Source organism: Rana temporaria, chromosome 1, assembly GCF_905171775.1.
Source record: "Rana temporaria chromosome 1, aRanTem1.1, whole genome shotgun sequence".
In the NCBI taxonomy this organism is placed as follows: Eukaryota; Metazoa; Chordata; class Amphibia; order Anura; family Ranidae; genus Rana; species Rana temporaria.
In genome coordinates this window covers 353791604-353819579 of record NC_053489.1, presented here as the reverse complement: position 1 = coordinate 353819579, position 27976 = coordinate 353791604, and the positions used below count along the sequence as shown (strand labels likewise).

Below are 27976 nucleotides of genomic sequence, written 5' to 3'. Positions count from 1 at the left end.
CTGACACCTCCTCCCTTCTCTTGACCCTCTCTTGGTTCGGGGCCTCTTTTCCTCCCTGGGGGGCCTCGTGAAAACCCTGATTAGGCCGAGGATTGGAATTCGGTTGTTGATATGTATATGGAGATTGGTCGTACTCCGCATACACCCCATCATTGTAATGATCTCGAAGTGGGGAATATCGATTATATGTCGATAATAATGGATGACTATAGTGAGAAGCATTGGAATGACCGCCAGAGCGACATTGGGTGATCCTCTATGGTAAGCAGATCCCCTATAATACGAAGAATCTTGATCATAATAATGATCATTGTAATTGGACTGATTTCCTCTATGCCCTCTCCCTCCCCTTCTATTAGAGTAGTGTCCTCTCCCCCTCTGTGTGTTCTTAGGGGTGTGTACACTTTGGGGCCGACCTCTTTAGGATTGAGAAATATGTACATCCATTGGTCCTGTTGCCAAGCCTTGTTTTCATAACAAGGCTTGGATATGTACATCTATACAGCCTTTGGTCACGCTATGTGTAGGCGGAAATTATGCAATTCCGTCCCATCCATAGCAAGGCTTGGTTGCATCTGACACTTCCCGGTATGACAGGAATGGTTTTTGCATCCGTTTATTCGGACTAAAAGGTAGTTTGACATGTTTTTCCCTTATTTTCTTTGTGTTTGGGAGTGATATGTTTAATATATGCCACACTATTCCATATATAGGTGAAACATTTGCCATTATTATCACTTCCGGTTTTCTAACCCGGAAGTGCGGTCACATCCTGTCCGGCCTCTTGACCTTTCCAATTTGGGGGTCATCATCTTTCTTATAAATATCGATGCAGTGGACCCCAGATGACAACATTTCTAGTCAAAACGCGTCAGTGGACCCATCCACAACATCGCTTTTGGTACCATAACAAGCCTATGATGAGCGTTTAACATGTGAGTTTTATCCTACTTTTAATAAACAACACTGTTCATATGGTATCACGCTATGCGAGTTCTTTTCAATATTTCTTGCATGGCGTGTGGTTAACGAGCCTCTATGAAGTTATCATTAACACTGTAATTTGGGATCAAGTCGATTAACCGTTTGGATCCAGGACCAGCTGTTTAGATCAGGGTGTTCGATACAAGCCTTTGGTGACTTGGGCGGTATATACCTTCCCTAGTCATTTATATTTGGTAAGCCATTTGTTTGGATTCCAGTCACTTTATGCACTTTCTCAATTGTTATTTGCAAGCCTTTACTATATGTTGGTACACCAATATGTTTAGTAAGGTCACGTGTTGACACTTTAAGATTCAGTCATGTATTAATATATGTAGATTTGGTTTGTTATCTTTGGATGTGGGTTCTTAACATATCTTTACACAGGTATTAGGGCTACATTGTTCCAATTTACCCCCTATTCAGGTGTCCGGCCCCTGTTCTTGCACCTGAATTACAGCGGTGGGGGTGTTTTTTGGAAGCACCCGATTAGCCATAGGCTCCAATAGGCGCCCAAAAATGTAAGAAGCGGGCGCAACACTGTGCTGTTTATTAGGAAAGTGAAGGAAATCGCTTTCCCAACATTAAACCGCCTCTCAGCCAATCAGGTGCACCAGGTCTGTGTTGCCTGTCACCTGACTGGCTGAAACGACATGCGCTGTGATCGGACACCTATCAGGATTCCAATCATAGCAGAGGACATGAGGAGGAGCGGGCGAAGAAGACATCGGGGTTGGGGAAGAAATGGAGGACACCAGACACCGCTCGCCATCACCCGCTGCCTACCCGAGACAAGGTAATTGCTGGGCAGACGGCGGGCACAGTGGCAACATTTGGGGGCACAGTGAGGCGGAGAATTTTTCAGTTTGTTTGCGCTCCCACCCAAAATTTTGAGCACCAGGCGTCACTGTTTGCAGTTGTGCCATACTCTTTCCATTTTCTGATGATGGATTGAACAGTTCTGTGTGAGATGTTGAACGTTTGGGATATTTTTTTTTTTATAACCGAAACCTGCTTTAAAACTTCTCCACAACTTTATCACTGACCTGCCTGGTGTGTTCCTTGGCCTTCATGATGCCGTTTGTTCACTAAGGTTCAATAACAAACCTCTAAGGGTTTCACAGAACACCTCTGAGATTAAATTACACATAGGTGGACTCTATTTACTAATTGGGTGACTTCTGAAAGCAATTGGTTCCACTAGATTTTAGTTAGGGGTATCGGAGTAAAGAGGGCGGAATACAAATGCACGCCACACTTTTCAGATATTTGTAAAAAAAAAAAAATATATAAAATATTTTGCCACTTTGTGTTGGTCCATTACATAAAATCCATTTATGTTTTTGGTTGTAACATGACAAAGTGTGGAAAATTTCAAGGGGTATGAATACTTTTTCAAGGCACTGCAAGACTGGCCATTAAAGTAGTAACCGTAACTGGGTGATATTTTTCAAACAATTGCCATTGTTTTCTTGTTCATGAAATACTGTTCGCTCCTTTTTGTTTAATCCCTTGTATGCAGACCGTTGTCATCCCATATCAAAAAGTGCCCTAAAAATACTTTTATGGCAGGATCCCCTGGTATTTTGTATTAAAAAACTGCATATTTCCCAAGCCAATCAACTTTTTAAATGATATTAACATAATAAAAGCTTATGTAAGATTTTGGTGATTTGAGAACCAGTTTGTGCACTCCCTGAAAGCACTGACAAGCAGGATGATAGTCCACTTAGTCTTCTATTTTATCTCTTGAATCTGAATGGGCAGGTATTGCCAATATCTGCAACGAGCCCAATTATGGTATTGGCAGTGGAGGTTTATTATATTATCTTGTACTCCTTTTTACGAAAACCTTTGGTGTTGTAAACTTATGGTTTTCTTCCTTTGTATTGATGTAAAACTCAAACATTTTGAACAATAAAATAGAAGATTTAAGTGATCGGGTTTAGATCCATTTTAACTAAACAAGACTGGCCGAATTAATCTCCTTGAATACAGCAAGGGCACACTATATTTTTTGAAACATAGCTCGGCATCTGGTGCTTTGATTAACATTAAGGTGTGCAGGTAGCTCCACATTCACTTGCATGGTAAGCACAGACGGTCTTGTAGTTCAACGCTGAAAAACATTACAGTGCATAAAACATCCCTGTGTGGGCTAAAGTCTTTCACAACACTGACCTGTACTACGCATACATGACCTATATATGATGGCCTCTGTTCATCATATAGGCGTATATGGGCTAGGTCTAGAAGACCAGAAGGTTTTTCAGATATCAATTTCCATTGAAGAGGACTTATTTTTAAATTAGAACATAATTTATTAAAACACACATGCAATACTACTTTTACAGCACTTGATTTATTTAATATCACTGTTATATGGGTCGGTATAGACAAAAAAAAAAAAAAAAAAGAAGAAAACAAAATAGACTTATGGCATTATTGAATATTTTGTAGTCAACACCAATCCCTGTCAAAGCCCATTAATTTTACAATTATTAGTTCAGAAATACTGTATGTGGACAGTGGCAGATAAGTGCAAACTGATATGAAATAAAAAAAGTTCAGATAAAAGATTACTCCAAGTGCTTTTTCTTCACGACCACAGCTAAAAAAGGGTAACTGCCCAAACCCGACATTCCAGTTTTGGATAGGTACCAGAGGGCTGAACCATTTGCTGGCTTTTTGTATCCCTGAATGACATAATGGAGAGATATCTCTAGCATGGCAATAAATGTACGTGTCACCTTACTTGACAATATGAGGATTCTGCTGGAGGACAGGGACACTTATTTGTCTTCATAAAGGCATGTGCATGTGGAGAAATGAGACTACTACTGAGAATCTCTCAACAATGACATTCACAAAAGATCTAAAAAGCCTGTGATTCACCTTGCCAGCAAACATGCAAAACTGAAATTTCTGTTTGATTGGCAACAGCCTTTCACCTTCCATTTTATCAGTGGCAATTTAGTAAATTGTTGTCCACCGTAATGTGTTAACATAGAACTATAGACTCTGTTCACCATGAATAATGTTAAATAAAAATGATTTTAAAATGGGCAGCTTTAAAATGTACTTCAATTTCGCCATTTTTATGGAATGGATATTCAATATTTTCTTCCTTGTTTTGTAAACTGATTGCACGATTTATTTAATATCAAGTTAATTTTCGGCTTTTCTTTAAATAAGCATGGCAATTCTCCCAGCACCATGATTAACTGTTCATATAAGAGATACCATTATTAATTAATGAATGTAATCAAACACTTCATTAGTAACTGTGTACACAAAACGTCCTTTAGCGTCATATCAACCCTGACTGTAAAGTTCTGGCTTGGATGCTTAATAAAGAGGTGCACAGTTAAGGGTGCAAAGTCTTTCACTTTATATTTGGTACTGTTGGGCTGCAGGGTGAACGTTGATTAAGGTCCACAGCACAAACAGAGATAATGGCACTGGTAGAAGCTGCTGCCTACTGTCAGTCAGGCATCTTTTTAAGAACAGCAGCAGGAAAAAAGCCCCGTAAAAAAAAGTTGTCAAGCAGCAAATGCATACAGAGGAACTGTGAACAGGTGTCAAGGGGAGGACGCTCTGCGTGTGTACTGCACTCGATATCTTGTAACTGTCATGCCATGGATCTCGGAGATCTCACATACAGTCTTGCAGGGAACCATTTCTTCATCTTCTTCACCAGTCAACCAGTCTTGCACCAGGTCAGCTGCTCTGGAACTGACATTCTCCTGCAGCCAATTGTTGTGCCAGGCAGCAAATCTCTCATGGTGCTTCTGGAAGACCATAGGCTGGAACTGCAAGGAAAAGAAAAAGATGGTATGTGTGAAAACATTCCCAACCATTAAATATAAGCCTCGAGTTAGGCAATACCAATATAGCAAGACTGACAGTAGGATGAACAATAAAGGCATAAAAAGAAAACCTATAGCTAATGACGAAAGACTGCTTCAAGGTCATGTAAATTTGGCCATCTAATTGGCATTTTTTGGGGTTTGTTGCCGAACCAGACATTCACTTGCCTGCGCTAAAAATCAAGATGCTGCTAATACAATGGACTTGTATGTCAAAGAATTTGGGCAAATGGTCTTTATTGACATCCTCACCTCTTTGGCTCTTGTCAGTGTCCCCCAGCGGTACATGTAATCTTCAGAGTTGATGATGAACATCATCTTGTGGCTGTTGAGCCTGAAGCGGCAATCCATATTGCTAGCACTTTCCACTCCCATTAATCGTTTCCATGAGCTCTTAACTTCATCTTTCATCATTCGCATTGTCCTGCACTGCCATCTGTGAAAATTTCTGATATTTCTGTAGACAGTAAAACAGTCGGTCATAAAAATGTCTGAACGTGAATGCAATTTTATGTACATAAAACATTACTTATATGTAAAAGATTTCTTCAGGGCAAACTAATAAAGCTTTTCTTTCATCCCTTACTCCATCCTCAGCAGTATATACTGGTACTTGCCTTTCCTAAATTTGCTCACTCCTCTGTCCGGTATTGAGAGCTAAAAGGAAATACCTGGTGATTGCATATATACCATCAGCAGTCCCCAAACTACAGCTCCATAGTTGCTGTAAGCCAGCCCCTGCAATGCGAAGGTCTTGCATGCAGGGCTTTCTCATTGCACACCAGGGAAGCCATTTTTTCCAGATTCTCAATAATGTTGGAACATTTTATACTCCTACTGACCACTGAAGCAGGGCAATTGTTTTCCTTTCCAGCAATGTGGGGGCAGGGACAGTGCATTTTCAGTCAACTGGCCCTCTGTTTAGAAAAGTCTTGGGACCCCTAATTAACACTTAAATCCAACTCCTTTCTAAATCCCTTAACAGGGGTCAGCAACCTTTTTCCACTTAAGGGCCGGATTCAATGTATGTGAATGCATAGAGGGCCGCAATCACCTACTAATAAACAAAGGTAATAATAATCCTAACATAGGAATAACAGAACAGAACAGGTATACCTCACTTTAAGGTGCTTCACTAATACAAAGCCGGCTTCACCATGAGGGAGCATGTGGCTGGGGGATCGGGATTTTACTGCCCCATCCACCATCCTGGCACCCAAGGGTGGCCGACGCCAGCCAGCATGGTCTGGAGGTGGGGTTTCTGGTCCCTAGGGGTGATGGGGGCCCCTGTCCCCAGGGTGATGGGGTCTCTGTCCCCAGGTGAGAAGGGGCAATGGTGTCCCTGTCCCAGGGGTGATGGGGCCCCTATTGCCGTGTTTTTCTGTCCCCCTTCACATCACTCCCATATTGTCCTCTGACCCCTCCCCCATAGCAAGTTTCCTGTGCCCCCAAAGCAGTGTCCTCTTAACCCCCCACAGTGCCCTCTGCCCCCCACCACAGACACACAGTAGGTAGAACTCTTCTTAACGTTTTACATCAACAGGCTGGTGATGGGTTGCTAGGACCTGGCAACCAATCACCAGCTGTGTAATGTAAAAAGTTAACTCCAGCAGTTCCCACCCCCATCCAGCCCTGTGATACAGGCCGCACGCTGCTGTCCAATGAAGAGGACAGCGGTGAAAATGTCACTGGACCAGGTGCCAGTGATATAAACACAGGCACTGATGGGCCAGACATTTATCGGTGGAGGGCCAGGCACAGGTTGTCCCCAACCCCCCACCCGTTTTACCCTCTTATCAAAATCCATATAGTAAGCCCTTAGCGTCTTTTCCACCTTCCAGCACAAATTCCCTCAATCATCAACTTACGTAATTTAACTAAGCCCCAACCCTAAATTTAGCCCTTATTCTGTATAGTTCTCCTAATGGTCTCCAACCTGATGCCCTTTAGCACTTGGCAATTGTGCAAACCTGGGCCCCTGCAGACAGTGACCTGTGTTTTCCTTACCTGGGTTCTTTCTCAGGCCAGTGATGGAAAACAATTGTGTAGAATTTCTATTAAATAAATGGCTTGGTTTATTTCTTTTACAGTATGACTTTTCTGTGTTTTCCCTTCTACAATTTTAGAATGGATATTGTTAGGGTAAATGTGGAACAAGTATTTTTTTAAAGACACTGAAGGGAGCACAATATGTAAGCACTGATTAAACGCCAAGTAAACTGTTGGCACCATTTAAATCCTGTATAATAGTAATTATAAAAAGGATTTTAGGAACAGTGATTTCTAGCAGTCCCATGTGACGAGTCCCCAGTCTATAGTCTGAAGCGTATCCCCAGTCTTTAACAAATCCAATAGCATATTCATAGTTTACGATATCTTCTGTAGCAGGCCTGTAGTGTTTGACCCTCTCCTGTTGCATGTCTGTAGGAATAAATTTCTGTAGCAATATTTTCACCTATTATATCCGTCCATTTGGTGATGTCAGGGATCATACTTGATGTCTGCTGACCACCATTTTGGACTGGATAAGGGCCAGCTGCTCCAAATGAGAACATATGGAGCAAAATGTATTGGCAATGACACCTGGTATTAATTCTGTATTGTACAAACAAAACATACAATTTCTATAACCATTTTACTGGTTGGCTTCAACTCTACAAGGCAAAACAACTGTGACTCCTTCAATGTGAAAGCACTAATATTGTAGTGGGGGGGGGGGGGGGTGTCGTTAACTTTTAACTGACATTCCCAGCAGTTTGCATAGGGCAATGTGAACTGCCGCCGGAAAACATGCATAATACTTTTATACTGGGACTTTTAATAAGAGCCGGTTCACACTGCTGCAATGCAGAACCCTGCAAATCCACTTTCCTCCGACCGGGCCTTGGAAAAATATTCTTCCACAAAACCGGTCCTTGGTGCCAAAAAGGTTGGGGACCACTGTTTTAGACTATAGGTTTGGATGAGCACTTGCCCAGGAATAGTGGATAGAGAGGCGGGGATCCCCCTCTGGAAACCTTCTGAAAAGACAAAAAAAATCTGATTGGCAATACAAAGCTGTAATAGAGGTTGACGCCAACAGAGCATATAACATGTTGATGGGAGAGAAAATCCCTGGGTTTCTGAACAGACATAACGAGGGAAGAACAATGTCTTGGATAAGATGAAATGAGAAAACCACCTTAGGAAAAAAAAAAAAAGAAAAAAAAAAAAAGGAGGCTTCAGAACAAATGTCATCCTCGAGCAACAATAAGAAAGTCACTTACAGGATAAAGCCGCCAACTTAGAGACCAGCCTTTACAGAAGTGATAGCAACGAGAAAGGCTTTCTGAAGGGCCAAAAGGACCAAGTTGAGATTCCACAGTGCCACTGGGGAACTAACAGGAGGTGCAATGTGTGTGAGACCCAGTCCCAAGGCCTTCACTATAGAAAGAGGCCAATGGCTCTGAAACAAAACAGCCAGACCCAAGATTTGCTTCTTAAGGTCTAATTTTGGTCTGGGCTGACTAAGGAAGAGAGACAGAAAGTGTCCCAAGAAGAACTTTTAGACTGAAATTTACAAGTCTTGCACCATATTAATAGGCTTTCCAGGCACGATGGTGAACTTGGCAAGAAGTGGACCTCCTAGCTCTCAGGAGGGTAGGGATGACGAAATCTAATAGGTGCCTGTACCCCAGGACCTGGGCAATAACAGCTATACTCTTAAAGCCAACATCCAAGAAGCAGGGTGGTGGAACAGCCATTGGATCAAAAATGGTTTGGATGATCAGGAAGGGCCCACAGAAAATCTGAAAGCAGCCTAAATATGTCAGAGTACCATGTCCTCTTGGAACAGTTTGGTCCAAGGAGGATCACCAGAATGCCCACCATTTCAATCCTTGGACCAGACGAGAATGATCTGGAAAAGGGGGAATGGGAGAATCAGGCCTACTTCTTGGTGAACAGTACAAACCTCTGGTTCCTCCCTGGTGACCAATTTAGGGCATTGTCCAGCTGAATTCTGGTCGGGTAACCTTCCAGTGTTAAAGGGACAATTGAAGTGCCACGAGTTCCAGGGTGTTGATTTGAAATCGAGCTTCCTCCTATGACCACATCTTAGGGGAAGTGTTTTCCCTGGATGAAATTCCATTATGTCAGGGTCTGAGGCATACAGTCTACAAGCCCAAGGCTGTTAGAGAATGTTGAGTTGCAATCATTAAGGGTGAAACTACATATGGTAATGGCCTGAAAGAGGCTCCCAGGCCTGGTTATAGTGCAGTGATTGCGAAACCTTGGCACCCAGGATGTTTTGGAACTACATTTCCCATGATGCTCATGCACTCTGCAATGTAGCGGAGCATCATGGGAATGTAGTTCCAAAACATCTGGGGTGCCAAGGTTCGTTATAGGGCTTGAGCATGAGAGTGGAGGGACAGGAGTTAGAACTAGGGAAGGAGAATCCTAGACAGGGCCGTATTCAATATCAGGCCCAGGTACTGCCATCAGTAAATCAGGTCCAGTGATCCCTCTGAAACTCTGCAGTCTGCACTCTACTTCAGACTCTGGCTGACAGGGCTTGGGACAGGCTGGTCTTAACAGAACACTGTCCACTGTGGAAAGGGAGAGAGGTATCCAGAATTTGAAAAAAATGTTGAGACTTTGAAATTGGTGTCAGCAGATTGTAATACGTAAAATATGATATAGCATATTTTAAATGCCTTCTAATCACTAGTTTGTTTACAAAAATCTTGCTAGTTTGTTAAAACTTCAGAACATCAGATACCTTTGTAAAAATACTGGCTTCAATAAAAATCCTTCATTCTGGGCATTCTGTTCTCCTTGTACATTAATATATTGCTCCACATAATTGGAAAGATGCTAGACAAAAAACAGAGGCAAAATTTAAAATTAGATCTCCTGTGAATATATAAAAAAAAAAAAAAACAGTAACCACAACTGAAGTGGAAAATTAATACACCCGTTTTGTAACATTGAGCGCACAAATGGTAATGAAGGAACCGAAAATGTATGCTTTTCCCGCAAAACGTGTAATTTCACACAATTTGCCAAGTCACAGGGCCAATGCCAAAGCACTGCTCATGAGTGTTCTGCCAAAGGAGAAATCATTTAATGATTGCTATCATAACACCAATCATTATGACTTAAAGGGGTTGTAAACCTACATGTTTCTGCATCCTATGCATTAAGGTGAAAAAACACCTTTTGGTATCCGGCCCCCCCAGCTCCCCAGTTTTACTTACCCGAGCCCCGAATTTCCGTGGGTGCCTCTCCGCCGTCCTTCTCTCCACAGAGTCTCGACTTTGATAGCAGCGCAGCCATTGGCTTCCGCTGCTGTCAATCAAATCCAATGACACAGGCGCTGGAGGCGGGGTCTATGGACGCAGAGTGTATGACTTAGGAGCGTGCCCGCAAGCTAACCCCCTTGGGACAGAGCTTCCCAGAGGGGGTTATCCAATGCAGGGAGGAGAAGCAAAAGCCGCCGTGGGACCCCAGAACAGGAGGATCGGGGCCACCCTGTGAAAAACGAACTGCACAATTGAGGCAAGTATGACATGTTTATTTAAAAAAAAAAAATAAAAAAAAAACTGAACCTTTAGTGTCACTTTAACAGCCTAACAAGATTTCGGATTTTTTTTTTTTTTTTAATTACAGTGTTTGTATGGTATGCAGGCTGAATTATATAATACACATTAAAAAAAAAAAAAAAAAAAAAAAAAAAAGGAACCTTTAGGGTCACTTTTAAACAAACATGTCACACTTACCTCCACTGCGCAGTCAGAGTGGCCCCAATCCTCCTGTTCTGGGGTCCCTTAGAGGCTCTTCCCCGCATTAGATAACCCCCTCTGGGAAGCGGTCTCCCGAGTCATTCATTTGACATCCATAGCCGCCGAATGCATGACTCGCCCCCCCACACCCATGATTGGATTTGATTGACAGCAGCGGGGGCCAATGGCTGTGCTGCTCTCAATCTATCCAATCAAGAGCCAGGAACCCGTGGAAAGAGCGACGGCGGGGACGCGCCAACGGAAAATCGGGGCTCAGGCAAGTAAAACGTAACGGGGGGGGGGGGGGGGGCTGGATACTGCAAGGTGTTATTTCACCTTAATGCATAGGATGCATTAAGGTGAAAAAACCCGAAGGTTTACAAACCCTTTAATAATAGTACATTTAAGGAGGATACCCTACACTGACACCTAATATAAATAGAAGCCACATACACTTATGCAATTTTTTTGCCCGAATTATATAATAAAAGTGCATTATGCTTACATTATAGCTCTGCTTTAAAACAAGCCCCAATGCTTTGCTCCTACCTGCACCTCAGTGGGGTCTTCTGTCTGAACATCTTCTGTGTCAAGCAGCTCAATCGTCATTATTACTTGGCCCTGTCTCTGCAGGAACATCATCTACATAAAACAAAACAAAACAACCCATAATTACAATATTTTGGCATTTTCTAATATTTCTGTTGACAAAATTATTGATATGGGGAGGGGGGGGGGGCATGGTCTAGTTAGAGCCCAGGCTGAGGCAGTCATACACCACCTCACAAGGTTTTGCTGTGATGTGCGACTTTTAGGACTCTTTTCCATACAGGAGTTTAGTTCTGCTTTAGAGTATATATCGAAAAGCAAGAACAAAAAAAGTAAAATAAAAACACATTCACTAGTGCTGTCCCCAAAATTTATGTGACAACCCTTTACAGAATCCACACTTTATGGTACTTCATAATACATGCTGAGATTACAGACACGCATTTAAAAATATGTAAAACTGAATAAAGTAGGCTGGTACTTTAAATGGAACCCTTAAAGATCTGCTACACCCCTTAGGAGAGATACTGTCAGCAGGCCCATGCAGAGCAAAGTGACAGTTGTCTCTTGCAAAGGGTTCCCCTCATACGAATTTGGCTACGCTCCACCACTGACACTTCCTCCACCATTAAAATCACCGGTGTCAGTGGCCAGGGAGAAATGCTCACATCGCTCCCTTGGACATGCGCCTATGCTAATGCCTAGTGATTGGCTGTTAGGGTCAAGCATAGTCACAGGGAAGAAAGTCAGATACGCTCCCACACCCGGGGACAATAGAACTTAAGAAAATAAAAAAAAGTGAACAGAATGGAAGCACTGGTCAGGTAAGGAGACCCTTTGCAGACACTGCCACTTTGCTCTGCCTTAAGTTCATAACAAAGCTACAATTGCGTCTTTTGCTAATCTGTGCACTTAGAATACAGACCATCTACCATATAATTGACTACCTTAAGTTTTTAAGTAGGGTATAATACAAATTATGAATTAAAGAACAAACTGCATTCTTCAGATTACCTTGAAACAATTCTCATCCGCCATGCAATGCTCTGCTTTCCACTGATAACTTGTTTCTTTTGCCGTCCTGACGCACTGGGTGATTAGACTGCCCCCTGCTGCTCCTTTCTTTTTCTCACTCAGGTACAGTTCCACCACCTTCAAGCAGATTTCGTCACTTACCAAATGATGGAGCTAATTGGAGGACACAAAGAGGGATCACATAGAGGTCACAACCACAAAGAAAAAAAAAAAAGGCAGCTGTCAAGTACAGTATGCTAATTAAAATTGGAATGTGAAACACCACCACATAAAACACAAGTTCAATTTATTATAGTATGGTATAGTAATTTTCTTTTCCAAAATGTTTTATTAGATTTGAAACAGTCAAACAAAATACAAAGCAGGTCATATATGCTTATGCACCAAAAATGACTCCAGGTTTACAACATGTTTGTGTAGCATATACCGGAGATAAAGTGAAATGGCAAAGTGGGCAAAGGTCAACAAGGGAACCCTAGTATGAAAAAGCTTTGTGGTGACCTCTACTGTGCTGAAAAAAAAAAAAAAAAAAAAAAGAAGGATAGGAAAAGACATAAGAGATGCTTCCCATCTCTCACTTTCCATCCCATGAATCCAGTCAGTTATGCTAAATTAAAATAAAAGTGTTTTCCTGAAAAGGAACGTATCCAAGGATCCCATATTTTTTCACATAGGTGAATCCGATCTTGTAAAGCAGCCATTTTCTCATTATTATCCATAACTTAGAGTGTATATCAGTGGGAATGGGACAGACAGAGATAGCAATTGCTATCCTGGCAGCTCAAAATATGAAAGATTTGTTCGTTGGTGTGTTTCAGAACCTCGTCCAATGCCTAGTAGGGCTTGCCATGGGGACTTTTTAACCACTTCCATACCAGGCACTTGCGCAGCTTCCCGCCCAAGCCAATTTTCAGCTTTCAGCACTGTTGCACTTTGAATAGCAATTGCGCGGTCATGCTACACTGTACCCAAACAAAATTGGCGTCCTTTTTTCCCCACAAATAGAGCTTTCTTTTGGTGGTATTTGATCACCTCTGCGATTTTTTTTTTTTGCGCAACAACTAAAAAAAGACTGAAAATTTGGAAAAAAAAAATTACGTTTTTATTTTTTTCTGTTAATTTTTTTGTAAATAAGTTTTCTCTTTCAATTACGGGCACTGATATGGTGGCACTAATGGGCACCGATGAGATGGCACTGATGGACATCGATGAGGTAGTACTGACGGGCACAGATGAGGTGGCACTGATTGGCTGACACCCCGCATCACCGATCGCCACGCTGCGCGCCCCCACTGGAACGTCCTGTCAGGATTTCATAACCACTTCCCGGACGTAAATCGGCTATAGGCTGGGCGGGAAGTGGTTAAAGGGACACTAAAAGGTTCCCGTTTTAAAATAACATGTCATACTTACCTCCACTCTGCAGCTCGTTTTGCACAGAGTGGCCCCGATCCACGTCTTCTGGGGTCCCTCGGTGGCTGTCTCGGCTCCTCACCGCATCAGCTAACCCCCTTCATGGGAAGCTCTCTCCCAAAGGGGTTAGCTTGCAGGCCTGCTCCCATGACCACCGAGGGGCCAGGTCAGTAAACGGGGGGCTGCCAATCCTCGGATGTTTTTTCCACCTTAATGCAGAGAATGCATTAAGGTGAAAAAACATGTACATTTACAAAAGCAATACTCCTGGACACTAAAGGAAGACTGTTAGGGAGGCTGGTAAAATAGACTTTCACCTACGAACTGGTCACCATGGGTGGCCAGACAAAAATCTGGGGCAGGTAGACAACAAAAAGGTATCAGAAGCCACAGAACCGTTTCACTAGCAAACATCCTGCAACACATGTAATGGTATCTTTGTATGGATTTACCCTTTATGTCTGATGTCATACTGGTGTTCGATTTATAACTGCCACCTGTATGCCATTATAAAAATAGCCAAAGATGCAAGACTCAATTTATTATTGCCACATAAAAAGTTGCAGCTACCTGTCGTGTGATGTTCTGAATCAGCTTGTCCATTGTGAAGCCAATATAAGCATGTATAGTAAACATCTCCCGCAGTGTGTCTTCATAATGGGTAGGGTCCAGATTTCCAACAAGAAGGTTTCTCACCATGTCCAGGAATGCAGGGTAGTATTCTTCTAATTCAACCTCACCTGAAAAAAGAAAATAAGCTTTTACAAAAAGAAAAACTGGAAGCCGATTGGTTTCTATGCAGAGCTGCACCAGATTTTGCACTCTGCAGCTTTAGTAAATCAACCACAATCTTAACTTCCCCGAAGAAGACATATACTTGTAGAAATATTAACATTGTCATTGTTGACCTCTTATAAAAAATACTTGTCAGCTAGCTGGCTTTAAGGCTTTCTAAGGCACAAACCTAGAAGCGTTATGTAGATCAGGGATTTTGACTTCATGACCTGCATACTTTTTTCCATCATGGTGGCTCAGACAACTAGTATTCTTAGGAGGATGTCAGCAATAAAAGCACCCATATTCCTTCAGTACAGTTGTCTTAAAACGTGCAAGCCGTGTCATTTGAATCCTGGCTTTACCATCTGGTAAAGGCACTGAAATGGAAAAAACATACAGTGAAATTCCCATCCTACATACTCTTTCAAATTCAGCAGCTTGGTTGGTTAATGAATTGTAATAGAAAACAAATGCCTTGGAGCCTTAAACACATGTAATAAAGTGGTTGCATAGGCTCATAGAATGCATGAAAGAAAAAAAGCCAGCATCCCCCAGCCCCCCTAAAACTTACCTTTGCCCCATATCGATCAAGCGATGTGCACAAGAGCCTTGGCTCTCCCTCCTCATTGGCTGAGACAGCAGTGGTAGCCATTGGCTCCCATGGCTCCAATCACAGCCAGTGAACCAATGAGGAGAGAGCGGGGGCAGTTCCGAGCCACGCTCTGTGTGTGAACACGCACAGAGCAGCGGCTCGGGAGTGAGCCTACTCGGGTGCCCCCATAGCAAGCTAGTTGCTATAGTGGCACTAGGCAGGAAGGGGCTCTGGAGCACTGGCGGCGGACCCAACAGGGGGATAGTAGCTGCTCTGTGCAAAACAGCACAGAACAGGTAGGTATGACATGTTTGCTATTAAAAAAAAAAAAAAAAAAAAAAAAAAAAAACTTTAATATCACTTTAAAGGGGTTGCAAAGGAATTTTTTTCCCCCCCTAAATGGCTTCCTTTACCTCAGTGCAGTCCTCCTTCACTTACCTCATCCTTCCATTTTGCTTTTAAAATGTCCTAATTTCTTCTGAGAAATGCTCACTTCCTGTTCTTCTGTCTGTAACTCACCACCGTAATGCAAGGCTTTCTTCCTGGTGTGGAGAAAGCCTCTTGAGGGGGGAGGGCGCGAGCAGGAGTGTCAGGATGCACACTAACACACAGCTCCTTTCTCTAACTGCAAAGTAGAGAGCGTCCTGACTTACCTGCTCGCCCCCTCCCCCCTCAAGAGGCTTTCTTCACACCAGGGAGAAAGCCTCACATTACTGTGTGGAGTTACAGACAGAAGAACAGGAAGTGAGGATTTCTCAGAAGAAATAAGGACATTTTAAAAGCAAAATGCAAGGATGAGGTAAGTGAAGGAGGACTGCACGAAGGTAAAGGAAGCTATTTAGGGGGGGGGGGGGAATTCTTTACAACCCCTTTAATGTTAGCATCCATACTACTATAACAGGTTCACTTTAAAGTCAATCTGTGGGCAAAAACGAACCACTCATGTTTTTTCGAAAAAACAAACAAAAAAAAACCCCGTTAAATCAGAGTCCTCCTTGCAGGTCCCACGATGTCAAGGTTTATAGGTGTGCTGTAGTTGTGCCCACGTTGGCTAGTCCCCTCACACGAATGTCATTGCCTGCAGACCCTTGTTGGATCCTGAGAGCACCCCAATGCAGGACATATAGAAGATAGTGTCAACATCATGCAGGCAGTGATGTGGACAAACAAAAAAAAGGACTCCACCGCTTCCTGCACATGGAAAAAGACCCAGCACTGAAACATCACGTAAATGCAGATTTCGGTGAATAAAAGGGACATTTGAGTGAGTGTATTATTTTATGCCAATACCTAGTTAGAGGGGGTGGGGAGAGGGTGTATGGGAGTGTATTTTAGAAAAGGAACCTGTGTTGCGGTGATGTTTGTGTGGGGTCACTGTGACCCTTCACCCTTTTCTCCTGATGCATGCTGGGGGAGGGGCTATACCAGGAAGTCAGTCAGTGTATGTGTGGGACTGGAAGCATGATGCATAGAAGGGATTACATCTGGTAATGACAGAAGCCTCCTCCATGTAAGTCATCATGTTCTGAGTGAGTAATAAACCCTCTCTATGGTTAAGAAGTTCATTCAGCCTGTGTGTAACTTGCTGAGCAGATACTGGCAGCATTGCCAGCAGCACCCTGAGAGACCCCGTGTCTAAGGGACATAACAATGGCGACGAGGATTGTGGATTTTAGCACACATGGCCTTCATAGGGTTTATTCAACCATTTGATCCTTCTGCTGAATCATGGAGCTCCTGGGTGGAGAGGCTGGAGCAGTATATGGAAGCAAATAGTGTGGCTGCAGAAAAGAAAGTTGCAGTTTTCCTCACAACATTGGGTCAAGATGCATATGACACTCTCTGAGACCTCATTTCTACAGACAAGCCGGCCTCTAAGCCCCTGCCTGAGTTAATTCAGAAGCTACATGAGCACTACAACCCAAAGCCATTAGAGATTGCAGAGCGGTTTAAATTCGACAGTAGAAGGCAGCATGACGGGGAGGACATAAAGACTTGTATCACTGCTTTACGTAAACTAGATGCCACTTGTCAGTTTGGAGACCACCTGCAGACGGCTCTCCGCGACATGTTCGTCATGGCACTCCACGACCCAGCCATACAGATACGTTTACTCACAGAACCCGACTTGACTGACGAAAGCCACTGACCTTGCATAGAGTTGGCTACAGGGGACGCCACACTACTGAAGGCACCACCTGAAACTCCTGCAGGCCAGGGAGAGGACATATTCCACTCTGCTATCACCCAACACGGCCTTCCTCAAATCGGCCTCGCCACGCAAATTCTTCTGTCTCTAGGACACCAACTTGCTACCGTTGTGGTAACACTACTCACAGTGCACCTGCTTGCAAGTTCAAGGATGTCATTTGTTTTCTTTGTGGAAAGACTGGCCATATTGGGCGTGTTTGCCGCAGCTCACGCTCCCCGAACACTACCACAAAAGTTAGACGAAGACAGACATTTCAGATGGATAATAACAGCTTCAGCTCTGATGAGGAGACCTGTGTCCAGCATGTTGGCTGTTTCGGGGTAACTGCGAGTACTCCGGCGATAAAAGTGGATGTCACACTCAATGGCTGTCCTGCCTCCATGGATGTTGATACAGGGGCGGCTGTGTCTGTCATTTCATGGACCGATTTAAAGGCATCGGTCTGTCCCTACCGCTCCAACCTACAAATCTCACACTACAAACCTACAGCAAGGAACTACAACAGCCCTTGGGTTATGTGAAACTCCTTGTTACATTAGGCAACCGCAAACTCTACGCCTTTATGTTGTCAAAGGAGGTCCTCCGCCGTACGGTACGGACTGAGTTGCCATAGCCGTTTTTTTATTTAAATGCTAGGTTTTCGGTCTGTCACCCAAATCTCCGGGATCTTTCTAGCCTTGATGTAGAACAAGTGTTCAGGCGACCTGACTTAATTTGTTGCATGCCTAGTCCAGGCGAGTGACTGAGTAATGAAGCTTGGAGCCAAGTTACAGCCAGGCAATAATTATTATTCAGAAAGCCAACAATGGCAGCCTCATTACAGGTTTCATGTTAACAATGATGTTCAAGCTGACACACTTGCTTCAATAACAAGTATTACTAGCCCTTATCTGCTTACTTGTTTTAGGCCAGTGACTCAAAGTACTGGAAGTAGAGGGCTAGCACTATAAACAGCTAGTATTTTCACAGGGTAGTCAGTAATGGAAGACTCCATTGTTTGTCCTAGGAGGGTTTCCTCCGCCATTCATACTTGTGCATTGTGGCTACAAAGGGCAATGTACCTGTTCCATGTGGTGCCAGTCACTGTGAACAGGGCTGGTGCAAGGATTTTTGACACCCTAGGCGAAACCTCATTTTTCCGCCGCCACCCCCCCCATTGGCTCCACCTCCTTTTCCCTGCCCACATAAACCCCACCTTTTTAATGAAGCGCCCATCCACTGGAGCCCCACCAGCGCCCATCCACTGGAGCCCCACCAGCGCCCATCCACTGGAGCCCCACCAGCGCCCATCCACTGGAGCCCCACCAGCGCCCATCCACTGGAGCCCCACCAGCGCCCATCCACTGGAGCCCCACCAGCGCCCATCCACTGGAGCCCCACCAGCGCCCATCCAATGGATGTTTCTTGCTTCCATTTATGCGCGAGTTGGGACACAGACACAATCCTTCCCCACCGCTGCTCCTCTGACACTATGTGCGAACGGAGTGGCAGCTGCCTGCTGATGCTGAGACTTAGTTGATTGCTGCAGAGAGAAGAGAGTAGGAACCCCAGTGGCTGGGCGCCCTAGGCTGCTGCCTAGTTTGCCTAGTGGTAGCACTGGCCCTGACTGTGAATGCATCCAAATGTATTGCACAGTTGAGGGCAACACACTACAGTGCACTACAGTGCACACTCTGCATTGTGATGTCCGGTGTTGCAAAAAAAAAATTAAATTAATTTTTCTGTTGAACCGCTTTGGCAGCATATTCATAATAAAAGGGATGGTTAACGCACGGGATTACAAAAGCATGAATCGCCACTTAATGATCTTTCAGTAGAACTTTGTTGTGCATGCATACTGCTGAATTATATAATATGAAGGAAACACAAAAGGGCACTAATCTATAAAGTGACAATTACAATGTTGCTGTAAAGACCCAGACATTTTTTTTTCCTTCATTGAACTTAAAGCGGATAATAAACCCATCGATTTAACAGTTTCAAAAAGCAGTTACATTTCCGGCATGCCGGGGTTGCTAACTGCCCCATTGGTTGTGCTCTCAACCAAACAGTCAAACCATCCAATGGCTGGTGTCATAACTGATCACATGTGCAGCACCATGGCAGTTGAAGATTAAATATAGGCCAAGATGGCAGCTTCCTTGGCTGAAAATGTTAGGTGGGTTTACTTACACTTTAATGCAGTATTAAACCCCAAACCAAACAGTAATATATTGCAGCTTACCAATCAGATGTAATGGCTGCATTAGTTTTCTTTTTTTAGGCTTCCCCCCCCCCCTCTGTTTTTACCTGGTGATCTGTCCAGTAACACACCTCCTGTATTAGAGTGTCCCCACTCTGGAGGAAGGAGCATAGGGGGCACCATTGGACAGCAGCATTGTCAGTCTGGGGGGAGCAGAGTGTTAAATGGGCTAGTAGATTTACATACACAAATTGAATTCAAACTCCAGCTCACACTGAAGTTACAGCAACATTTTTTTTGTTTTTAAGATAAAGGATTTTACATAAATAAATACAAGCTGATCATTGTAAGCACCCTGTGTGTTAAATGGTTTGGCTCAACCCTGTAACTGCTACATTTGCAGGGGAGCTTGTTCTGTTGAACAGACCTACTGGCTGGATAACCAAAGGAAAGATAGTCTAAAAAGGAAAATGAATGCAGCCATCACATTGAAGAACTGGTAAGCTGTAATATAATAAAGGTTTGCTTTTGGGTTTAATACTGCTTTAATTTTGGGAAAGAACAGTAAGACATCAATGCTAAACTGGGCACATTTATAAAAAGTAGAGCAGAGTAATAAAATAAAAAAAAATAACTACTGCAACGAGATTCCAACTGACCTTTTGCTTGAGATGGTAAGAAACTGACAGGTAGTCAAAAGAATTATTGGAGGTTCCTATAAAAGTTGTAGCACTGCGGTAAAACTTCTGTCATCGCACACAGTGTGAATTGGCCCCAAGATACTGAACACCCTTTATTTCAGGGGTGCCCAACCTTTTGAATAGTGATGGTCACTTAAGCGACTTTGTAACCGGTCGCGGACCACAATGAGCGGAGCGGGTGCATGGCATGTTCGTGTCCGCTCTGCATATGCGGAGAGGACACCGACACAGCCCACTATACTTTTTAGCACAAAGTATTCAAGTTAGGACACAAGTCAGTTTATGTCTGCCACTACTTAGAGGTGAATGGAGGGTCCAATTGGTCGGACTGACCGCGTAAAAGGGGCCCAAGGCTGCTTTCACACTGATGCACTGTGGTTTACCCGCACTGCAGGTGCAACGCAGTGTACATTTGGCTTTCCTGCACTTTGCAATAGACTTCTATTGTATTCTGCAGGTTTGGTGCACTTTCAGAAAGCTCACCAAACTCACAGGTAAGAACAGAAATCTATGGCAGGGGTCTCAAACTGGCGGCCCTACAGCTGTTGCGAAACTACAAGTCCCATGAGGCATTGCAAGGCTGACAGTTACAAGCATGACTCCCACAGACAGAGACATGATGGGACTTGTAGTTTCGCAACAGCTGGAGGGCCGGCAGTTTGAGACCCCTGGTCTATGGCTCAGTGCAGGCAACCCGCAGGAAACTGCTCTGCACCTGCGGATCAGTTTAAAAGCAGCCCAGTAACCACTGCAGAAAAGATTTGCCTATATATACACTGATTGTAGTAATAAACTGACCTTTAATAACAATATTCCATTCTATTCCATCCCAGAGCAGGAGGTCGCGGGTCACATCAGAGGGCTCCCCGGGCCACTGGTTGGGCACCCCTGCTTTATTTGATGCACTTGGAATATCAATATCAACTTCTATGGGTTTTTTTTTTTACTTTAAATATCTAGATAATTTTACAAAATGTATACATTCTACATCTTCTGTATTGCTAGTTGAAGCTTACCATTTACCAAAGCAAGTCAGAGAAGACCTCAAGAGAGGAGGACTTGTTGCCCCCACGCAAAACTTGCATGAAGTGCTCATAGCAAAAACAAAGAAATGGTCACCTCACTATAAAGTAAACCTGATACATGGGAAATAATTGTAATGCTCACTGGGTTGCTTGAGTCGAAGCTCCATGGCAGGTCCATTAGATTTTTCTTTCCTGCCATCACACAGCAGTTTTTCACGCTCTTTTTCTGTCCTATACTCGTGCAATTGGATCTGTGCCTGCCGATAGATCCTCAGGAGGCGAGAGCACAGTGTGTGGTGAAGCCGAAGAAAGAAATACCAGTTATTATTAGCAAAAACCAAGCTGTACATTTCCTCTGTTGTCTTAGGAGGTGGTTCTGGGGGAGAGCGTGTTGGGGTAGTGGGTTCCTGAGGCACTCCAGCATTTGCTGATTTTCTGCGGCGCTCAGGAAGTTCTGTTACAGAAGGGTCAGGGACTGTCTCTGTAGGAGTATCCTCAGTGTTGGAGCCAAGTAAGGATTGAAAAGTAGAAGAGGAAGAGGAGAAAAAAAGTTCAGGGATAAACTGATGCAAGATTTGTCGGATAGTGTCTTTATCTTCCTTCTGAATTGCAGGTTGTCTTTTTACGTAGTAGCTAATCAGAGATGCAGCATCTTCCAGAATCTGCCAGTCCTCATAGGTATAAATGAGATGTGGCCCACTGGATGCGTTTGGCCTTCCGTCAGGATGTTGTTCCTGGTGCTGTCACAGGAAAAATAAAATAGCATTACATTTTTTTATGAAAACTATAAAAAGAGATATTTCTGTTGAATGATTACATTCTGGTACCTGAAACAAGGTGCCTTTGGCAGAAAGTTACCAAAATAGGGCCTGCCATTACTGAGCTAATCAGCCCAAAAGGCAGGATTTACATATAATACATCTAAATAATTACATCTAAACACAACATTTAGATACTGCTGGAATCCTTAGTGAACAGAGACATGTAAATATATGAGGTACACCTTTATGTTACTGCCTAGGACAAACAAAAAGCTCCCTAAAAAGAGAAGTATGGGTTTCTTTTTTTTTCCCCCATTCATACATACCTAGGGCTGTCAAATTTAATCAATGCATCGCGATTCGGGTGTCCCCGATGCGGCACCGATGCATGCGACCGTAATAATGGATGTTTGGTCCCACCCCTCCCGGGAGAGCGCTCCGTTCAGACGTTGCCTTGTGTTTGTATAAGGCGCACTCATGTAACTGCCCAGCCCGCCTTTCTCCTCTTACGTCTCGCGTCTCTCCTGGCGTCAGCCCTGCCCACTAACTAACGATCAGATCAGTAGAAAGGCGGGAGGGGCTGATGCCTGGAGAGACATGAGAGCATGGTGGAAAGCTGCGGAGCTGCGCTCCGCTCCGCCTCCTGTCCTCAACTCCCCATGTGCAGACTGCCGAGACTGATGTGTGGCAACAGGCAAGTCTGTGGCAGACAAGGGAGCAAGAACCCGGGCACCGTGGCTGCAGAGAACACAGTGAGTGGAGCACAGAGGATAGAATCCTCACTGTGTATTGCTTACACACAGCATGGCAAGTTACAGTATGTTTATTTATAATTATGATACTTACACAGGCAGCATAGTCAGCATGTGCTCTGTAATAATCTGTCACAGTGTCAGATTGCTGTTGGGTGCTTACTTTGTTATGGCTGTACTGGGTTAAAGTTTGTAACACACAGTACAGCCAAAGTCAGAACCCAAAAGCCATTTGACACTGACAGATCCATGACGAACACATGCTGTCTGTGCTGCCTGTGTGATTTTCATAATGCTGGTAAAGATGCAGTGAGATGTTGCTTTACACTTGCATTTGGGGGGAGGGCAGTAAACATGTGCCCCCCAACCACTTCCCTTTAACCTCTTCCTGTCCAGCGACGTACTGGTACATTGCTGGATTGTAAGGGTGATATCTTGATCATCGCTACAGCAATGATCAAGATATAATTTTTTTAGCCCCAGCGATTCTGCACAAAGTAAAAAGTAATCTAAGTGGCCAAGAAGCCCCTAGATTACTTTTACAGTCAGTGGAAGGGGGTTCCACCATCATACCACCACCTTTGCTGGGCTCTCCAATGCAATCGGGTCCTGTGAGCAGCAGCATCCAGTTCCTGGGACACAGTGGAGTTCATTTACTAAAGGCAAATCCACTCCTGTACTATGCCCGCAGTCTCTGATCATCTCCTGTACCACGTCTGCAGTCTCTGATCATCTCCTTTAGTATTTTGGGGGGAGAGCCATGCGCACTTGCGCTGCAATCATGATGCATCGTGGAATCGCATCGAATCGTGAGACCAGTGAAGATGCGCAGCCCTAATACCTAGGTGGATGCAGCATCAGTCCCCCCGCGCCTCTACACTGAAAACCGAGCGATCGATCATCGACGAACGCTGGGTTTTCAGAGCTCCATGAGCAAAGAGCTGTAGACTGTCAGTCACAGCTCTCTGCTCTTCTCCCTCCTTGCTCATTAGAGCACTGAGCTGTGGAGGGGGCAGGAGTAGCCATCTCAGGCTCTCAGCGGCTCGCCGAGTGGCTCAGCCAGGTCAGACCAGGCACCCGGCGGATCCAGACTTTGTCACGATGACACAGTGCCTGGACTGATATTGGTGATGTCAGCAGAGAGCGGACTTTAGCCCGCTATCTGCTGAAAACAGGTCACAGGAGTGCAAAACGAATTGCACTCCTGCGATCCATAGGAGAAGCCCAGCAAAACAAGCTTTTTTAAGCTGGCTATACACTATAGGACTTCTTCATCTCCCAGCCTGGTTAGGCAAATGTGCAGTATAGGTTACTGTACTCTGGCAGCGACAATACCTTAACAGTGCCTGCATCTAATTGGATGCATGTGCTGTTTGGTCAAAAATGTCCAGCCCGGCTCCTTTGAAGAAAGTTGTGTGGAAAATAGACTTGAGTTGGGTGGCGTCAACAAAACAAATTCCTGCTGAACCAGCTGAAATTCAATCGTTATACGGTTATCTTTATTAGAATTGTTCTCTGCAATAATAGCAAGGGACGCAGCACATATCTTTCTGTTCTACAAACAGATCCATTTTACAAACATTATATGTTTGTAAAATGAATAACACAGCTGCTGAACTAAAATATATAACGGAGATTCATTACCCATAAAAACGACCCCTTGCTGCCAGCTCAAAGTAATTCTGGACAGGAGGCGGAGGCTGGCTTCCCAATCATGTGATCACCGTCACTGGGTGTCACAGCGGTCTCATGATACAGTACCCATCATGCCCTCAACACAGAACAGCAGGATGCATACATGTGTCAGCTGGGCATTAAGGCCCTGTTCACACCTGAGCGATTTACTGCTTAAAGCTTGTAGCGCTAAAATGCTCAACAAGCCAAATCCCATTTTATTTCAATGGCCCGTTCACATGAGCGTTCTTTTGCCTGAAGCAAAATGCCTGAAGCTCAAAAAAGTACACAAGCTTCTTTTTGGCAGATTACAAGCATTTTTTGGTCCCATAGACATCAAGAGAAATGCCTGACTTGAGCATTTTACAAGTGTTTTCTGCCCAAATAGCAGCTCTCCACCCCAAATTTCCTCTTCTCCTTCTTCTAGTGCTTTCTATTGGCTAAACAAAAAACACCTGAAGCTGTAAACCACTTGTAATACACAAAAAAAATAAGAAGAAACCCACGCCCGAAAAACACCAGTAAAACATTACGCTCAGGTGTGAATGGAGCCTAAAACTCCACCACCAAGCTGCTGCATAAGCTAAGGAACACTGTTGCCGTTTGTGTGATTGAATTAATTTTTGGTAAGAGATTCCTCTTAGATTCATCTACTCTAAAAGGGATGCAGAAACTAAACCTTTTAAAAATATATACACATGACTTATTACTCAGACTATATCACCTACCTCATCATAGACACTCTCAATTTCGTTTAGCAGACTCTTTGATCGAAGAGCCTTGGTGTCATTCTGCTTAAAGTTAACAGCCTGGTGATCAAGAGATTTTAGGTATGCTCTCTCATACTGTTCTCGCCAAGTCTTATTAAATCCTTGCTGAGCTTCTCTCCACTCCTCTTCTTTTGCTTTTAATCTGCAGAAGAAAATGGAAAATAAATTAAGTGTTAAATGATCTAAGCAAAACAAATATATTTAGTCATTTAAAATAAAGAGATCATCCACTAGGTGTAGACTTATAAAGAAAAAGAAAAAAAATATATATTATACACACACACAAATATTCGGTACCAGCAGTGATAATTTTTTCACCGAAACAAATTTCGTCATAGTTTTCAGTGACAAAAACCAAACGAAAATAAAATTAGAATCAAGTCAATTGATGAAAACCAATTCCAATTTTGATTCAGTCTACTAAAATCTAATAGATTTAGGTAAATTTTAATGCATTAAGAATTTCGCTAGAATTTTAAAACTCATTATATACTCCTGGAGTAAAAATCTAACAACATTTTATTATTTATAGTAGCAAGATTTGAACATGCGCTACTGACAGATTTAGAAGTTGTGATATAAAACGTCATTATAAATAAAACATAAAAGGTTTCATAAACAAACAAAAATATTGCTTTTTGACAAACCAAAGTGCAATGTTAAGAAGAAAAAAAAACAAAAAACTTAAACTATTGGCCGTGAGTTCAGGCGGTTTTATTCCGATCTCTACGCGTCTACAGCATGCCACAAAACACGTACCATCCCGGTTCCTCCAGGACATTGACTTTCCCAACTCTCACACACTCCCAAATGTCCCAGCTAGAAGCGCCTATCACCACGGACTGCATCACCGAGGCGTTGGTGCACCTCCCGTCCTCTAAGGCACCTGGCTCCGACGGCCTCCCCTTAGAATTCGACACACAGTTTCACAAAGTCCTCACTTCCAAACTGCAGGCTCTCTACACCCACATTTTTTGACTCTGTGACACTGCCGCCATCCATGGGAGAAGCTCTCATTGTTCTTATCCCCAAACCTGGCAAGGATCCTCTCTTCCCAGAGTCATAACGCCATATCTCCCTTCTACAACTAGATATAAAAATCCTAGCCAAAATTCTCGCTCTGCGGCTCAACAAAGTGATACTTGATGTACTCTGATTCACCCTGACCAAACCGGGTTCATGCCCAACAAAAACACTGCATTTAATATCCGCAGGCTCTTCATGAATTTACAGGCCACGCATGACACCATTGGATCCAGGGTAGTGGTGAGCCTGGACGCCGCTAAGGCGTTTGATTCTGTGGAATGTAATTACCTTTGGGAATGCCTCTGCAGGTTTGGCTTCGGCCCAAAATTTGTTAAATGGCTTCAGCTTCTCTACCAGGCCCCCACTGCCTGTATCCAAGTCAATGGCAGGATATCCGACTCCTTTGCGCTATCTAGAAGCACCCGTCAAGGTTGCCCCATATCCCCACTGCTGTACGCCCTAGCTGTGGAGCCACTCGCTATAGCCATCAGGGCTCACGCCCACATCAGATGCCTCCACATGGGTCAGATGACCGAGGTCCTCAGTCTCTACACGGACGACATGCTCTCTACCTAGAAGACTCTGGCCCCTCTCTAGCGGCCGCCCTTAAGCTGATAAAATTGTTTGGAGAATACTCCGGATTGCAAATCAACTGGTCCAAATCCTCCCACTGGATGTGGATGTCCCATCGGCAGCCCAAGCAGCACTTCCGCTGGTCAGAGCAAGTCGAATCAAGTACCTAGGTGTGCAATGCTCTAGAGCATGGGTCTTCAAACTACGGCCCTCCAGTTGTTCAGGAACTACAATTCCCATCATGCCTAGTCATGTCTGTGAATGTCAGTGCATTACAAGGCATCATGGGATGTGTAGTTCTACAAACAGCTGGAGGGCCGTAGTTTGAGGATCCCTGCTCTAGAGCCCCCACAGACTACATAGATTTGAATCTAGAACCACTTTTTGCCCTTCTCAAAACAAAAACCCAAGTCTGGTCCCAGCTCCCCCTGGGAGTCATGGGACATATCAATCTAGTTAAAATGATTCTCCTTCCTAAGCTGCTCTATTTGTTTTGGCATGCCCCCCTCTACATTCCTCCCCGAGTCTTCGAGTCCATGGAAGCTATGCTTAACACCTTTGTATGGGGTTTTCTCCCGTCACAAACTCTCCTGGCGAACTATGAAATGTCCTGTTCCATCTGGGTGGTACTGCCCTCCCCGACCTTGCCCTCTACTATATTGCCTCTTAACTGTCCCATTATTATAACTACAACTAAATAGACAGAGCGGTACTTGAACCTGGTATGTTTCTCCAGCATCGGCTTGGTCGCCCACCCATTTCAGGTCCTCCTGCGTGGCACCCATGGGCCCTCGGGCACCAGGAACAATATGTTTCATCACTGCAAGGTTTGGCAGCTTGCCATGACCATTACCAAGGCCCCTACATTCCATAACCACACACCACTGTGGGGCAATTCCCAACTACCCGAACTGCTCACAGTCCCTGACCAAAACCTTTAGATGGCCAAAGGAATACGGTTTCTTTCACATGTTCTGGACAACGGCACGGTTAGGTCATTCCAGGCCATCAAAGATGATTTTGGCCTATCTAATCGAATGCTCTTCCGCTACCTCCAGCTCCGACACGCCCTCAACTCCCAGTTTGGGGACTCTGTCCCCAGGCTTGAGTCACTATTCCTGGTGGACGTGGTTCGTAGGCAAGTCCAACCTGGGGTGTGTTACATATATTCCAAACCTCTGATATGTCTGTATAAGACGGGATACCTCCCAATAGACACTGGGTAACAGGTAGGAAGGAGGAGGGGTGAATGAGACAGAGGTCTCAAATAATGTCTTTAAGGGAGAATCAACAACTGGGTTGAATGGAATAATGAA

The 27976-nt window shown here is 44.0% G+C and overlaps 1 protein-coding gene across 2 annotated transcripts in view; it reads right to left on the bottom strand.

Moving 5' to 3' along the window:
* Nucleotides 1-3327: 3327 nt before the first annotated feature.
* The window catches only part of SIN3B (SIN3 transcription regulator family member B), a 73428-nt gene continuing 48779 nt past the window's right edge, over nt 3328-27976 (bottom strand). For both annotated transcript variants that reach the window (XM_040321142.1, XM_040321151.1), the window contains 8 exons: nt 25020-25203; nt 21247-21844; nt 14186-14355; nt 12182-12355; nt 11168-11260; nt 9616-9710; nt 5106-5310; nt 3328-4796 (listed from right to left, as the gene is read on the bottom strand). In XM_040321142.1, the coding sequence (XP_040177076.1) occupies nt 4566-4796; nt 5106-5310; nt 9616-9710; nt 11168-11260; nt 12182-12355; nt 14186-14355; nt 21247-21844; nt 25020-25203 (1750 nt within the window). In that variant the 3' untranslated portion in view covers nt 3328-4565. The remainder of the gene's footprint in view (nt 4797-5105; nt 5311-9615; nt 9711-11167; nt 11261-12181; nt 12356-14185; nt 14356-21246; nt 21845-25019; nt 25204-27976) is intronic.